Here is a 12,787-nt window from a genome sequence, read left to right as displayed (position 1 = left end):
CGTTTGTGTGAATAAAGTTTTATTGGAACAGGCACACCCACTCTGTTTTGTCTGCGTTGCTTCATCAGCACGCCAGAGCTGAGTGACTGCAACCAGATCAGATGTTCCCCAAGGACGTTATTATTTATCTGGCCCTTTTCCGAAAGGAGAGGTTTGCTGATCCCCAGCCCTCCCGTGTCACTGGCCTAGGCTCACCGCGGGCTGGGGAAAGGGTCTGAACTCTCAGCCCGTGAGCTTTCTGAGAGTAAGAGGCAGAAAGCTCAGCTGTTTTGTCCTCATCCGGGATGACATCCAGTTTGATTTTTAACTCTGTACACTCTCTTTGGAGAAACGCTTGTTTAAAATTGGATGAAAATTGTTAATTGTTGTGAAAACCTGTTTCTAGGCTATATCACCACCACCACCCCACCCCCTGCTGAAACTTTTTCTGCAAAAATTGACGAGTTATTAAGGCTTAAAAACCATCATGTATTGCCTGACTGGCGGCTGAGGTCCCAGGTTCAAAACCCTGAAGTTGCCAGCCTGAGTACAGGATCATCAGCATGAGCCCAAGGTCGCTGGCTTGAAGCCCAAAGTCGCTGGCTTGAAGCCCAAGGTCGCTGGCTTGAAGCCCAAGGTCACTGGCTTGAGCAAGGGGTCACTGGCTCGGCTGAAGCCCCCAGGTCAAGGCATTGATGAGAGGCAATCAGTGAACACTTAAGGAGCCACAACTGAGTTGATGCTTCTCTCTCCCTTCTTCTCTCTAAAAAAAAAAAAAAAAGAAAGAAATTAAGTTATGTTTTTGGTTTATAATTAGTTTGGGCACTTGGGTCGCTTCTCTGACACTGAAAACTTGGCTTAGTGAGACCTGAGTCGGCCCGGGCCTCATGTCGCCGCTGCCCCCTCTCTTTCAGCGTGGATGACATCCACTACCTGGTGCTCCAGAACCTGATCCAGAGCACGCTGGCCCTCTCAGACAGCCAGATGAAGTCCTGCCAGTCCTTCCAGGTGGGCCCGCAGGCCGGCCAGGCGAGGCCCTGATCCTTGTCTTCTCAGCCGAGGGATCCGGGGCCTGGCTTCTCTGAGACTCTGGCCTTCACTCCTTTCATCTTTGAAGTGTGGGCACAGGACCCAGGGACTTCCCAGATCCCAGTGCTTTGATGAGAGGTGGACTTGTACGGGGGAAGCTGCAGTGGGCGAGGCCCCGCTCCCAGGGGCTCGTGTCCAGCATGGGGGGCACTCGGCGAGCAGGGCCAGGCCGTCCGGGTTCGTGGTAGGGAAGGAACTTCCGTCTGACATAGGCATCAGAGGGTTACTTTGCTGTGGAGCCTGGTCAGGGATTGGGGGCGGCTGTACTGGGGAGCGTGGCGGCGTGGGCCGGGCGGTGGTGGTGTGGACAGCACGGCCCAGATGCACCTGGGAACCTGTTTTGGGGGGAGAGCCAGCCAGATGTGTGTTGGCGAGGAGTCAGAGAAAGAGTGGTATCCCGGGTGATCTTGCCTTGACTCCTGGTGTCTTTGCAGCCAAAGACATGGACGTGGGGCGCAGAGCCTCCCTTTGCTCCAGTCGCCTGCCCTCTGGTCTCGGTGTGGCGTGATGGTGGGGGTGGAGGGTGAGGGTCAGGGTGCTGGCTCCCCCACCCCCGTCCCCACGTCAGGTGCTTCCTCCGCAGACGGTCGGCTCTGGCTCCTGAGCGCCCGCCCGTGCCGGCAGTCCCGGCAGCGCTCACCCGTGCCGCGCTGTGTTGCAGACATTCCGGCTGTACCAGGAGTATAAGGACCACATCCTGGCGAAGGCCTTCATGGAGTGCCAGAAGAGGAGCCTGGTCAACCGGCGCCGCGTCAACCACACGCTGGGCCCCAAGAAGAACCGGGCGCTGCCCTTCGTGCCCATGTCCTTCCAGCTGTCCCAGAGCTACTACAGGTGAGCGCCCCGGGCCCTCGGCCTGGCGGGGAGGGGCCGGCTCTGTGGTCCCAGAGCTACTACAGGTGAGCGCCCCGGGCCCTCGGCCTGGCGGGAGGGGCCGGCTCTCTGGCAGAGGCTGGGCGTGGGGGCACCCAGGAGCGGGGGCGACAGGGCATCCGTCTTCGTCAGAGAGCGCGGCAGCCGGGGCCTCGGTGGCCTTGTGTGAGAAGCAGCCCCTGGGACTGCGTTTTCTCGTCCCCACCTGTGCTTTCTGTGTGAGCACCAGGCTGACATTCGTGGTGTTTTGTGTTGGGTGTTTACCGCTTCTGCGGGTGGTTTGTTTCCCTCTCTCTCGTCAGATGGGGTAAGGTGGGTGTCTAACCTAATACTTGGCCCGGTTGATCCCCGTGCCCTGCGGCTGCACTGCCGCCCGGCTGGCTCGCCGCGTCCTTCCATGGCCATGGGCATCGCTCAGACTGGCTGGCAGCCCAGCCACGGTCTGGCTGCAGGTGTGGACGCGGGAGCACCCTCCCCACTCCCCGCCGGCCTCCCACCGGCCACAGGCCCGGCTGCTCTGCTGTACGCCTGGCGTTCTGCACCCCAGCCTGCTCACCCACGCGGAGGGAGCCTGTTAGAATGGCCCCGGGAGCTCTCTTGGCAGCTCTGCCCTGGGCGGGTTCCGCTTTCCATGCTGGTCTCCTGACCAGGCAGCTCTGCACAGAGGCAGCCTTCAGAAACAGAGCAGGTGGGGTGTTCTGTCACCTTTGTCCGTCCCTCGGCCTCTCACTCCAGACACTTGCTCCTTTCCTAACCACCCATCCCGAGCAGCCCTGTGGCATTTTCCTCTCTGGGGGGCGGCCAGGTGTGCTAAAAAAAGATGAGGTCCAGGAAGCAGAAAGCGTGTATCCAAGTCCAACCAGCCGTGTGACCTTGAGCCGCTTCTCGGGCTGCAGCGTCCTCGTCCGTGAGTGGAGAAGTGGTGGTCGGCAGACCAGGGACCCTGTGGGTCCCTCTGTCTCTGCTGTTAGTGTCTGGGGAAGTTACACTCGGCACGGAGGCAAGGACTTGACACTGCGGCAGCCTTTTGGAGGCAATGAGACTGAGCTCATGCGCGCTCTCATCTCTTTGGGCTCCGGGCTTGCCTGTGTAAAGGTGACCATTACAGAAAATACATTCTTTCCCAATTTGGCATCTGCTTGTAGCGAGCGCCTGCAAGGCGTAGAGTTAGGTAAGAGGACGTGACCCTGCCTGGAAGGGACGCAGGCAGGTGGGCAGACCCACCGGCCGGGCGGAAGCACGCGCTGTCAGTGAGGCTGAGGGGAGCTGGTGTGCTCCCTCCGCCCACAGGGGCCTGCCTGTGGTGGCCGCCCAGGTGAGGCCTCAGGACGCCCCTCCTTCCTCCCCGCTGTGCAGGATCTTCACCTGGCGGTTTCCCAGCACCATCTGCACGGAATCCTTCCAGTTCTTCGACAGACTTCGGGCTGCTGGCAAGCTGGACCAGCCTGATAACTTTTCCTTCAGAGACCAGGAGAGTAACGACCACTCCAGTGACATGGTGTCGTTCTCCCTGGACGGCCCTGGGGGACACTGTGTGACCATCCTGACCCTCTTCTCTCTGGGCCTCGTCTCCGTGGACGTCCGCATCCCCGAGCAGATCGTCGTGGTGGACAGCTCCATGGTGGAGAACGAGGTCATTAAGAGGTAAGGGCCGGGCCTCAGCCGGCGCCCCTGTGGTGCGCACACTGCTGGGAGTGTGGGTGGTGCCCTCGGGGAGCCCCGGCACCTCAGCCTCTCAGACCCATGAACCGGGCACCTCAGCCAGCACCGGGCCTTCTGCTGGTATCTCTGGCTGCACCAGAGATAAGGGCACAGTCCAGTGTGGCGAGGAGGGCAGCGCGGAAAGGGAGCGATTGACCAGAGCTGCTTGTGGCACAGCAGCTGGACTGGGCTTTAATGGGAAGGAGCGTTGGGGGGCAGAGACTGGGAAGGGCGTTCAGGCAGAAGGAGCAGCCCTTGCAAAGACAGGTGTGTGAACAGGGGCCCCCGTGCGGGGAGGTGGAGGGGGGCGGGATGGCAGTCCGTGCTGACCTGCGCAGCCAAGGCCAGGGGTGGACAGCAGGGCCCCAGAGCGCTGGGCCTGAGCTCGGTTCCCTGGGGCGGTCCTCCCCCAGCCTGGCGAAGGACGGAACCCTGGAAGAGGACGAGGATGAAGAGGAAGACTTGGACGAAGACCTGGCGGGCAAGCGCCGGAGCATCGAGGTGAAAGCCCCGCAGGCCTCCCACACCAACTACCTGCTGATGCGGGGCTGCTGCGCCCCGGGCATCGTCAGCACGCGGAACCTCAACCCCAACGACAGCATCGTGGTGAACTCCTGCCACGTCAAGTTCCGGCTCCGCCACAGCCCCATGCCCACCCAGCTCGGGCCCACCGGTGAGCGCTGCCCCGGGCCAGCCTGCAGCCCAGACCCTGGTGCCCACCTCCCAGCCCTGAAGGCCAAGGGCCGAGCCGGGCTCACCGGGCCTCACGGCTGGAAGAGCATCGCCCACCTGGCAGCCAGCCCGGGACCGCGCATCCCAGGCGTCCTCCGTGGGGCGTCCGGCTGCACTCGCGTGCCCTAGAGCTCCCGCGGTCTTTCCTTCTCTCCGTCAGTCACCCATGCAGGTGTTCCCGGCACATCCTGGGAATCTGACAGCCACGGGCCTACCATGTCCACCCAGGAGGGAGGCCTGCCGCGTGTCACTGGGCCCCGGCCTGGGGCGGGACTTCCGTCCTGCTGAACCTGACCCTCCTGTCTTTGCAGCCACTTCTCTGGAAGAGCTGACGGTGGGGACCTCCTGCCTCCCCGACACGTTCACCAGGCTGATAAACCCCCGAGAGAACACCTGCAGCTTGGAGGACTTTGTCCTCCAGGCGGAGCTGTCAGGGTACAAACCCGGAGACGTGATTGCCGCCCTGGAGGTCCAGGGGGCTGTTGCGGCCGCAGGTTGCTTTGGGGTGGACAAGGCGGAGCTGAGCAGACGGTTCTCCGCCTGTGCGAGGGCGGACAGCGAGCGCACCAGGACCTTCACGGACTACGTCCAGGTAGGTGTGCCCTCGGGCCCGGGACGGAAGCACGAAAGCATGAGTGGACCTTTCCGGCTGAGTGCCTGGAACCTGGCGGCCTTCCTGAGTGTGGCCCTGGTTGGAAGAGTGGGGTGCTTACCCCGTTTGTGATACCGTGGAGACCCTGCCTTGCAGTATCGTGGGGGAGGGGAGGGGACGGGGGCCAGTGCTTGTTGTTATCAAACGGGTTCTTGCGGGTGCAGGAAGTAAGAGGTGATGCTGTTCACAGGGGTGTGATTATTCGTAAGTCTCAGGGTGCCCGGAGCCTGGGAGGCGAGGGTGGCCTGTCCCAGGCCGCGGTGTGCCAGCAGGCGCAGGGCCCAGTGACTGTCGAGAGCTAACGGGTCAGGCAGCTCCCTTAGTTCCTGGTCCTGGGGGCCCAGCGGGCATAGTGGGCGCGCGTGTGCCCACAGCAAACCTCCCCGCCCCACCCGGCCTGGGGTTTTTAATAGAAAAATCAAAAGACAGTTGATGGTGACGCCATGGCCACTTAGAGCTGGCGCAGCTCCGAGATGAGAACAGGGACTGGGATGCAGGGCACGACGTGAATGAGAGTCACTGCCGTGCGTGGGGGAACAATGGCGGCTTCTGCACGAGAGCGTGGTGGCGCAGGGCCGTGAGTCCTGTGGGCGACGCTGGCCGGGCAGAGGAAACTTGGGAAGTCACATCAGCTTCAAGGGCACGGCTGCGGTCACAGGAGGTGCACACATCTGACTCAGTTTACAAACAGGCGCACTGAGCCTAGAGAGGGAAAGGACTGCTCCAGGGCCACGCGGCCGGCTTGGTGGCCAACCTGGGGCGGGCGGCCCAGCCTCGTCTTCGAGGTGTCAGCCCTGGTGGGCCCGGGGCCCTGGCTCGGACGCTGAACCGCATCAGGCCGGGAGCAGCCCTGATGGGCCTGGGGTTCCACGCAGACCCGGTGTGTCACCTGCTTTTCCTAGGACCTCGTGGAGCGACAACAGGTTCTGGAAGTTGGCGGCAACTCTGTTCGCCTGGTGACCGTGGCCTCTGCCCAGCCCTGGCTCCTGCACTCAGTGTGGCCGAAAGGGAGAGTGGAGGACGCTGACACTCAGAGGGAAGAGCCCCAGGCTAGACCCCTGGAGGGGCCTTCCAGCGAGGACAACCCCCCCGCGGGGCCGGCAGCGCCTCCTCAGGGCTCCCAGGGCAGCAAGAGGCGTGCCAGCGGGGCCGGCACCGACCTGGCCGGGCAGAGTGGGGACACCGACCCCCACAGTGCCCAGAAGCCCCCAGCAAAGAGGCCCACCCTTCAGGACGTGCGCTTGGACCCCGGCCTGAGAGCGGAGGAGGGGGCGGGAGGCCCGGCACCTGTTCTTTCTGTTGCTCTTGGAGACACAGGTGCAGGGGAGCCTCTCCCAGGGGCATCGGAAGCCAGACAGGAGGACCGAGAGGGTGTCTGGCTGCCCAGCTGCCCGGGCCCAGAGCAGCTGAGCTGTCGGGCCCAGCTTCCCGAGGGCTCGGAGGACCCCAGAGGTACAGAACCTTGTCCCCCACCCTGTCCCCCACGCGCCATTCTCCGTCCCTGGGCCTGACCGTCCTAGACTGGGAACCTGCCGCTGTTGGCAGAAGGGGCCTCACCCTGGAGGGGAGATATCCGCCTTGTTGACGCTTGGTGTTCCCAGCAGAGGGCAGGAGGCGCCTGCGACTCTGGGTGGGTCCGGGGCCTGGGCTCTCTGAGACTGGCTGGGGCAGCAGCGCCGGGTGGCTCTGGAAGCAGGTTTTCTGGCCATGGTGGAAGGGGGATGGGGGGACAGAGGGCTCCCTTCCTGCTGGGCCATCCTGGGTGTGAATCCTTTTGTCTCATCTCGACAGTGGCTTCTCCATGTGGTTTCTGAAGGTGTTTTGTTTATACACACAGCTCTGTGGCCAGGGCTCGTGATAGATGAGGTTTTCACTCGCCTCCCTGGTGTGGGGGTCCTCAGGGCCCTGGGGTTGAGCCCCCACATGTGCACACGGGGTCCGTCCCGGTTCTGTTCTGGGGGTGCTGGCTTTGGCCTCCAAGGCCGGAGGCTCCATGAGGAACAGGACTGAGGTCCTTTTATCATGGCCTCATGCCCACAGCCCAGGAGAGGAAGAGGGGCTCCCCTTCTGAAGTCCCTCACGTCCTCTTCCCTTCCGTCAGGTGGGGCAGAGAGTTCCGTCACCGGCAGCCTCTCCCAAGCAGCACGGGAAGGGTGAGTGTGACTTGGATCACGAGGCCGGGCAGGGGCAGTGTGCAGAGCCTGTCCTCAGAATCCCAGACAGGACCAGACAGGCAGAGGTGGTGACGTGACGACCTTCTGCGGGGGCGCAATACTGGACAGTTGGCCCGCACAGTGGTCCTCGTGGGAGAGTGTGGGACTCACGGGGGCAGGCTGGGTGCTCCTCACATGTGGCGGACGGGGCTGGAAGCCCTGGGCCCGGGCCCGGGCTGGTTTGTCCCAGCGGCGGGTGTCACAGAAGCCCTTCTGGTGAGGGCGCTGTCCTGTGTGTACAGTGCCCTCAGCTCAGTGGGACCCACGTGCTGCTGCTCCCAGGAGCTCAGAGTCTGTCCACCCAGGGCCCAGTCACGGTGGTCAAAGCCAGTGTCCAACTAGTCCACGCCTGTCCCACACCCAGGTCCCGTGTGGCAGAGCAGTCACTGGTTTAGTGCATAGCAGAAACCTTTGTTCCAAGGACAGGTGTCTGGAGCCCTCTGCCCATGACCCCGGGGTAGAGCTGCATGATAGCCTCTGTGAGCTTGACGTGAAGGTGGAGGCAGCCGCTGGCTGGCCTGGGGTCCCCACGGAGCTGGGGAGTCTGGGAGGCAGTGCTTCTCCCCCCACCCCCCCGCCAGTTCAGGGGCCTGGGGTCCCCGACGGAACTGGGGAGTCTGGGAGGCAGTGCTTCTCCCCCCACCCCCCCGCCAGTTCAGGGGCCTGGGGTCCCCACGGAGCTGGGGAGTCTGGGAGGCAGTGCTTCTCCCCCCACCCCCCCCCCGCCAGTTCAGGGGCCTGGGGTCCCCGACGGAGCTGGGGAGTCTGGGAGGCAGTGCTTCTCCCCCCACCCCCCCCGCCAGTTCAGGGGCCTGGGGTCCCCACGGAGCTGGGGAGTCTGGGAGGCAGTGCTTCTCCCCCCACCCCCCCGCCAGTTCAGGGGCCTGGGGTCCCCGACGGAGCTGGGGAGTCTGGGAGGCAGTGCTTCTCCCCACCCCCCCACCCCGCCAGTGCAGGGGCCTGGGGTCCCTGACGGAGCTGGGAGGTCTGGGAGGCAGTGCTTCTCCCCACCCCCCCACCCCGCCAGTGCAGGGGCCTGGGGTCCCCGACGGAGCTGGGGAGTCTGGGAGGCAGTGCTTCTCCCCCCACCCCCCCGCCAGTGCAGGGGCCTGGGGTCCCCCGGAGCTGGGGAGTCTGGGAGGCAGTGCTTCTCCCCCCACCCCGCCAGTGCAGGGGCCTGGGGTCCCCCGGAGCTGGGGAGTCTGGGAGGCAGTGCTTCTCCCCCCAGCCCCGCCAGTGCAGGGGCCGGGGTCCTTGGCTCTTCAGTCCTGGTCACGGCTGAGCCTGAGCACACCCCCCACGTTGCTTCTGGCCTCAGCCGGTGCCCGTGGGCCCTGGGGTTGGGACCCCTCTGTCCAGGTGGGAGGGGAGCTGGTGGGGGAAGAGCAGAAGCTAGACCATCCTCATCCCTGTGATCTGGGCCAGAACTCAGACTTCCCTAAGCCAGTGCCCCATCGGTGGAGTGGGGGCTGCGTGTGAATGAGCTGTCCCCGTCCCTCCAAGCCTGACATGGTGTGACCGCCCACAGGGACCATGACAGCATCTGCTTCATCAGCCGCCCGTGGCGCATCGTGGACGGCCACCTAAACACGCCGGTGTGCAAGGGCATGCTGGAGGCCGTGCTGTACCACATCATGACCAAGCCCGGCATCCCCGAGAGCTGCCTGCTGCAGCACTACCAGGGCGTGCTGCAGCCCATCGCCGTGCTGGAGCTGCTGCAGGTGCGCGGGCGGCCCGGCCGCAGTGTTGGGGGGGTGGGGGGGCCGGGCTGGACGGTGCCAGGGCTCGGCCGCCACATGCAGACCCAGAGAGCCAGGCTCCTCCGAGGAGCCTCGGTATTAAGCACTCCTCCTCCTCCGTTCTCGGCCCAGCTCTCTTCCCGCAGCCCCTGCCATCCCCTCTCCGGCCCAGGCTGCTGCTCAGGCTGGGACAGCCGCGTTCCCGGGGCCTTCTCTCCAACGCTTGCTCTAGAGCAAGGGTCACGAGCTCACAGGCCCACGATGTTAATGAGTGATAAGCCCTCATGGGTGGCAGTGATGGGGGAGGCGAACCCCCAGCCTGAGGGCAGATGCGTCCCAGTGGGACCAGCTCCTCAACGCAAGCTGGAAACTAAAACTTCCAGCACCTTAAAGCACCGATGTCCAAACAAACCCCACCTGGAAGCAGCTTGGGCCTGTGGGAATGCTGGTCACGCTGAAGTCTCTCCTGCCCTGGGCTTTTGCCTAACCGTGCTGGCAGATGCCTGCTTCCCATGTGAGGCCAGGTTCCGGTGTCCCTGTCCCGGGAAGCAGTGCACGTGGCCCCCACGCGCCCACCCGCCTGTGTGCCTCTGCCTCCAGGGCCTGGAGTTCCTTGGCTGCATTACGAAGCGCTCGCTGAGGAAGCCCGCGGCCGTCTCCCTCTTCTCCAAACCCGTGACCGAAGTGGAAGACGGGCCTTCGAGCCCAAGTGAGGGTTCCATGGTGTTCTACGAGCCCACGCTGGACTGCACCCTCCGGCTGGGCCGCGTCTTCCCCCACGAGGTCAACTGGAACAAGTGGGTCCACTTATGAGGACATGTGGCCATCAAGACCCTGCCTTCCACACTGTTGGCTCCTGAGGGGGAGCACGCTTTCCTGCCTGTCCGTGTTGTATGTCCTGTCCACGTCGGGGCGCAGAGGGCCCTGCACCGCCCTCCCCGTGCCCAGTGTCCATGTTGGGGTGCAGAGGGCCCCACACCCTACCGGTGCCCAGTGTCCATGTTGGGGTGCAGAGGGCCCCGCACCCCACCCACCCCTGTGCCCAGTGTCCATGTTGGGGCGCAGAGGGCCCCACACCCCCTCCCCCATGCCCAGTGTTCATGTTGGGGTGCAGAGGGCCCCACACCCCCCCTGTGCCCAGTGTCCATGTTGGGGCGCAGAGGGCCCTGCACCCTACCGGTGCCCAGGGATGGGTCTGTGCTGAGCCCCTGTCCCAGCACCCCGCCCCACGCCCGCTTCTCTGCCCGGACGGGCCTGGCAACTCTGGAGCCGTAGGGGAGCGGCTGCCAGGGGCCTGGTCCCCACCTGCACCCTCCTCTCCTGCCAGGGCCTCAGCCAGAGCTGCAGGCCAGTTTCTGCCCCAGAGAGCTGGCTGCCGCTGTCTGGAGCCGGTCTTGTGAGTGGGAGAGGCCGAGGAGCTCTTCCCCTCGGGCTTCTGAGGTGTGGCTGCCATCTGGGGACAGCGCCCCTGTCCCGTCCGAGCCTCCCGTAGGGCCTGAGTTGTCAGCTGTGGGCCAGGGGGTCGGCGGCTCTGGGTGGAAGGGTTTGCCTGTCCATGGGCACCCACTGTTCCAGGTCCCAGCACCTCAGCAGACTCCCCGGCTCCCCAGAAAGGCCAGGTGCCCCGAGCAGCAGGGCTCTGTCACGAAACAGGCTGTGCCCGGCCACCAGGGGCCCCAGCAGAGATGGGCCCCTGTCCGGACAGGACTTCTGAGCCGGGGCCGGGACTGCACTGCCCAGAGGGGGGCTGCAGGCCCCCATTTAGCCTGGCACGGCCCCTGGCAGGCCTCCAGCTCGTAGGCACACCCTCACAGGAGTCCCTGTAGGTTTAGGATTTTTGTTTTTCAACTTCTTTCATTTAAAAATAAAGTCCCCTGGCATGTATTTATTTTTCAATTAAAGTGACGTAAAATGCATATAGTTTTGTGTGATTCCTAAAGTCTGGTCCCCAGGGATTTCTTGTCTTCAGCTGCTTAACCGTGGGAATGGGTGTTCCCATAGAACCCGGAGCCAAGGGAGGGGCGGAGCTCGGCCTCTGTGTGGCCTCTGCCCTCCCCCTCCTCGGCAGCCCAGCCGGGCCAGGCGGCGGAGCCACAGGCCTCTGGCATGGATTTGGTCCATGGAAGTCCTTTTATTTTTATTTTAGTTACCAGCATTTTAAAAAATTGGTCTCACAGTTTTGAAAGATCCAGTAACTCAATATTTAGGTCAGAAGTTGGGACACACACCCCCACCCCCACCCCAGGTTGGGTCTCAGCCCCTGAAGCGCCTGTTCCTGACGTGGTTGGGTCTCACAGCCCCCGAAGCGCCTGTTCCTGACGTGGTTGGGTCTCACAGCCCCCGAAGCGCCTGTTCCTGACGTGGTTGGGTCTCACAGCCCCCGAAGCGCCTGTTCCTGACGTGGTTGGGTCTCACAGCCCCTGAAGCGCCTGTTCCTGACGTGGTTGGGTCTCACAGCCCCTGAAGCGCCTATTCCTGACGTGGTTGGGTCTCACAGCCCCTGCAGCGCCTGTTCCTGACGTGGTTGGGTCTCACAGCCCCTGAAGCGCCTGTTCCTGACGTAAGCAGCCCGTCTGGGCATGTCTGCCCTGCAGCCTCTGACCTGGCCCATCCTCCCTCCACCAGGGACCTCGCCATTGGTCACTCTGGGCCTGACTTCAAGACGAGGGACAGGGACAGGGGTCTAGAGTCTCGGTGGTGAACTCTAGCACAGCCAAGACCTGGCCAAGTTTTAAAAATTCCTCCCTTTTTCATGTTTGCTCAAGTGTAAGAAGATAGTGTTTTGGATTGGTATTTCTTGTTTTTGGCTGTTTGGTTTTTTAGATCAAGTAGGATAATGTAAGTGATCTGTTTTATAAACAGAAAGTACTTGACAAATGCTGATTCTTTGGGACCACTGCCACGGGATAGAAGGAAAGGAGGTTTGGGCATCGAGACTCTTCACATCCCAGAACCTGCGTTTTCTCGCAGAATATCTCCCTCGCAGGAGGGCCCAACGGGCTGAAGACCACCGAGTCCGAGCACGTGGGAGGGCTCAGCCGTTCCCTGCCTGTCCCCTGCCCCCTGCCCCTAGATGAGGGACACTTTGGGCACACGCTGGAGATCTGGGGCTTCCCTGTGGCCACAGCCTCCTGTGCAGGGGTGGCCTGGTCGGCCTTCCCTCCCTCCCTCCACCCATCCATTTGTCCACCCTCCCACCCCATCTATCCATCCGCCTGCCCCTCCGTCTACTCACCCCACCCACCCAGCCCCGCACAACGTGCTCCAGTAACCACCGTGCAGACACAGCTGTGAGCTCAGATGCCTTCAGGGTCCAGGAAGATAACCCAAACGATAAATGGGAGGCCTTGGGTTAAATACTAGGGACCTGTTAAAACAAAAATGTGCATGCTTGGAGCATGAAGAAATTCACAGTTAGAAAAAATAAAGTAGAGGCCTGACCTGTGGTGGTGCAGTAGATAAAGCGTCGACCTGGAAATGCTGAGGTCACCAGTTCGAAACCCCGGGCTTGCCTGGTCAAGGCACATATGGGAGGAAGTTGATGCTTCCGGCTCCTACCCCTTCTCTCTCTCTGTCTCTCTCTCCTCTCTAAAAATGAATAAATAAATAAATAAAAGAAAAAATAAAGTAATGCAGACTATCAAATAAAAGGGAGAGCGGGGCGGGCACTGAGCCCAGAGGGGGTGCACCCTGCTCGCCCTGGCCGGCCCCTGGGGCTCTGTCCTGCTGGGGTCCCTGCTCTGCCCCCCTTCACTCTTCCTCTCACCTCAGCGGTAAGTTCCCCCATTCTCTCTTAAACACAGGACAGA

At 62.8% G+C, this 12,787-nt stretch overlaps 1 protein-coding gene across 1 annotated transcript in view; it reads left to right on the top strand.

The window, feature by feature from the left end:
* The window catches only part of GTF3C1 (general transcription factor IIIC subunit 1), a 78,323-nt gene extending 67,429 nt beyond the window's left edge, over positions 1-10,894 (top strand). The window contains exons 29-37 of the mRNA XM_066275493.1: positions 894-987; positions 1,730-1,902; positions 3,298-3,585; positions 4,056-4,315; positions 4,686-4,966; positions 5,929-6,478; positions 7,128-7,179; positions 8,768-8,960; positions 9,579-10,894. Of these exons, the coding sequence (XP_066131590.1) occupies positions 894-987; positions 1,730-1,902; positions 3,298-3,585; positions 4,056-4,315; positions 4,686-4,966; positions 5,929-6,478; positions 7,128-7,179; positions 8,768-8,960; positions 9,579-9,791 (2,104 nt within the window). The 3' untranslated portion in view covers positions 9,792-10,894. The remainder of the gene's footprint in view (positions 1-893; positions 988-1,729; positions 1,903-3,297; positions 3,586-4,055; positions 4,316-4,685; positions 4,967-5,928; positions 6,479-7,127; positions 7,180-8,767; positions 8,961-9,578) is intronic.
* Positions 10,895-12,787: the final 1,893 nt, after the last annotated feature.

This window comes from Saccopteryx bilineata, chromosome 4 (genome assembly GCF_036850765.1).
Source record: "Saccopteryx bilineata isolate mSacBil1 chromosome 4, mSacBil1_pri_phased_curated, whole genome shotgun sequence".
Taxonomy (NCBI): Eukaryota; Metazoa; Chordata; class Mammalia; order Chiroptera; family Emballonuridae; genus Saccopteryx; species Saccopteryx bilineata.
Note: the sequence above shows the minus strand (reverse complement) of the source record. Positions and strands in the feature narration are given on the sequence as shown.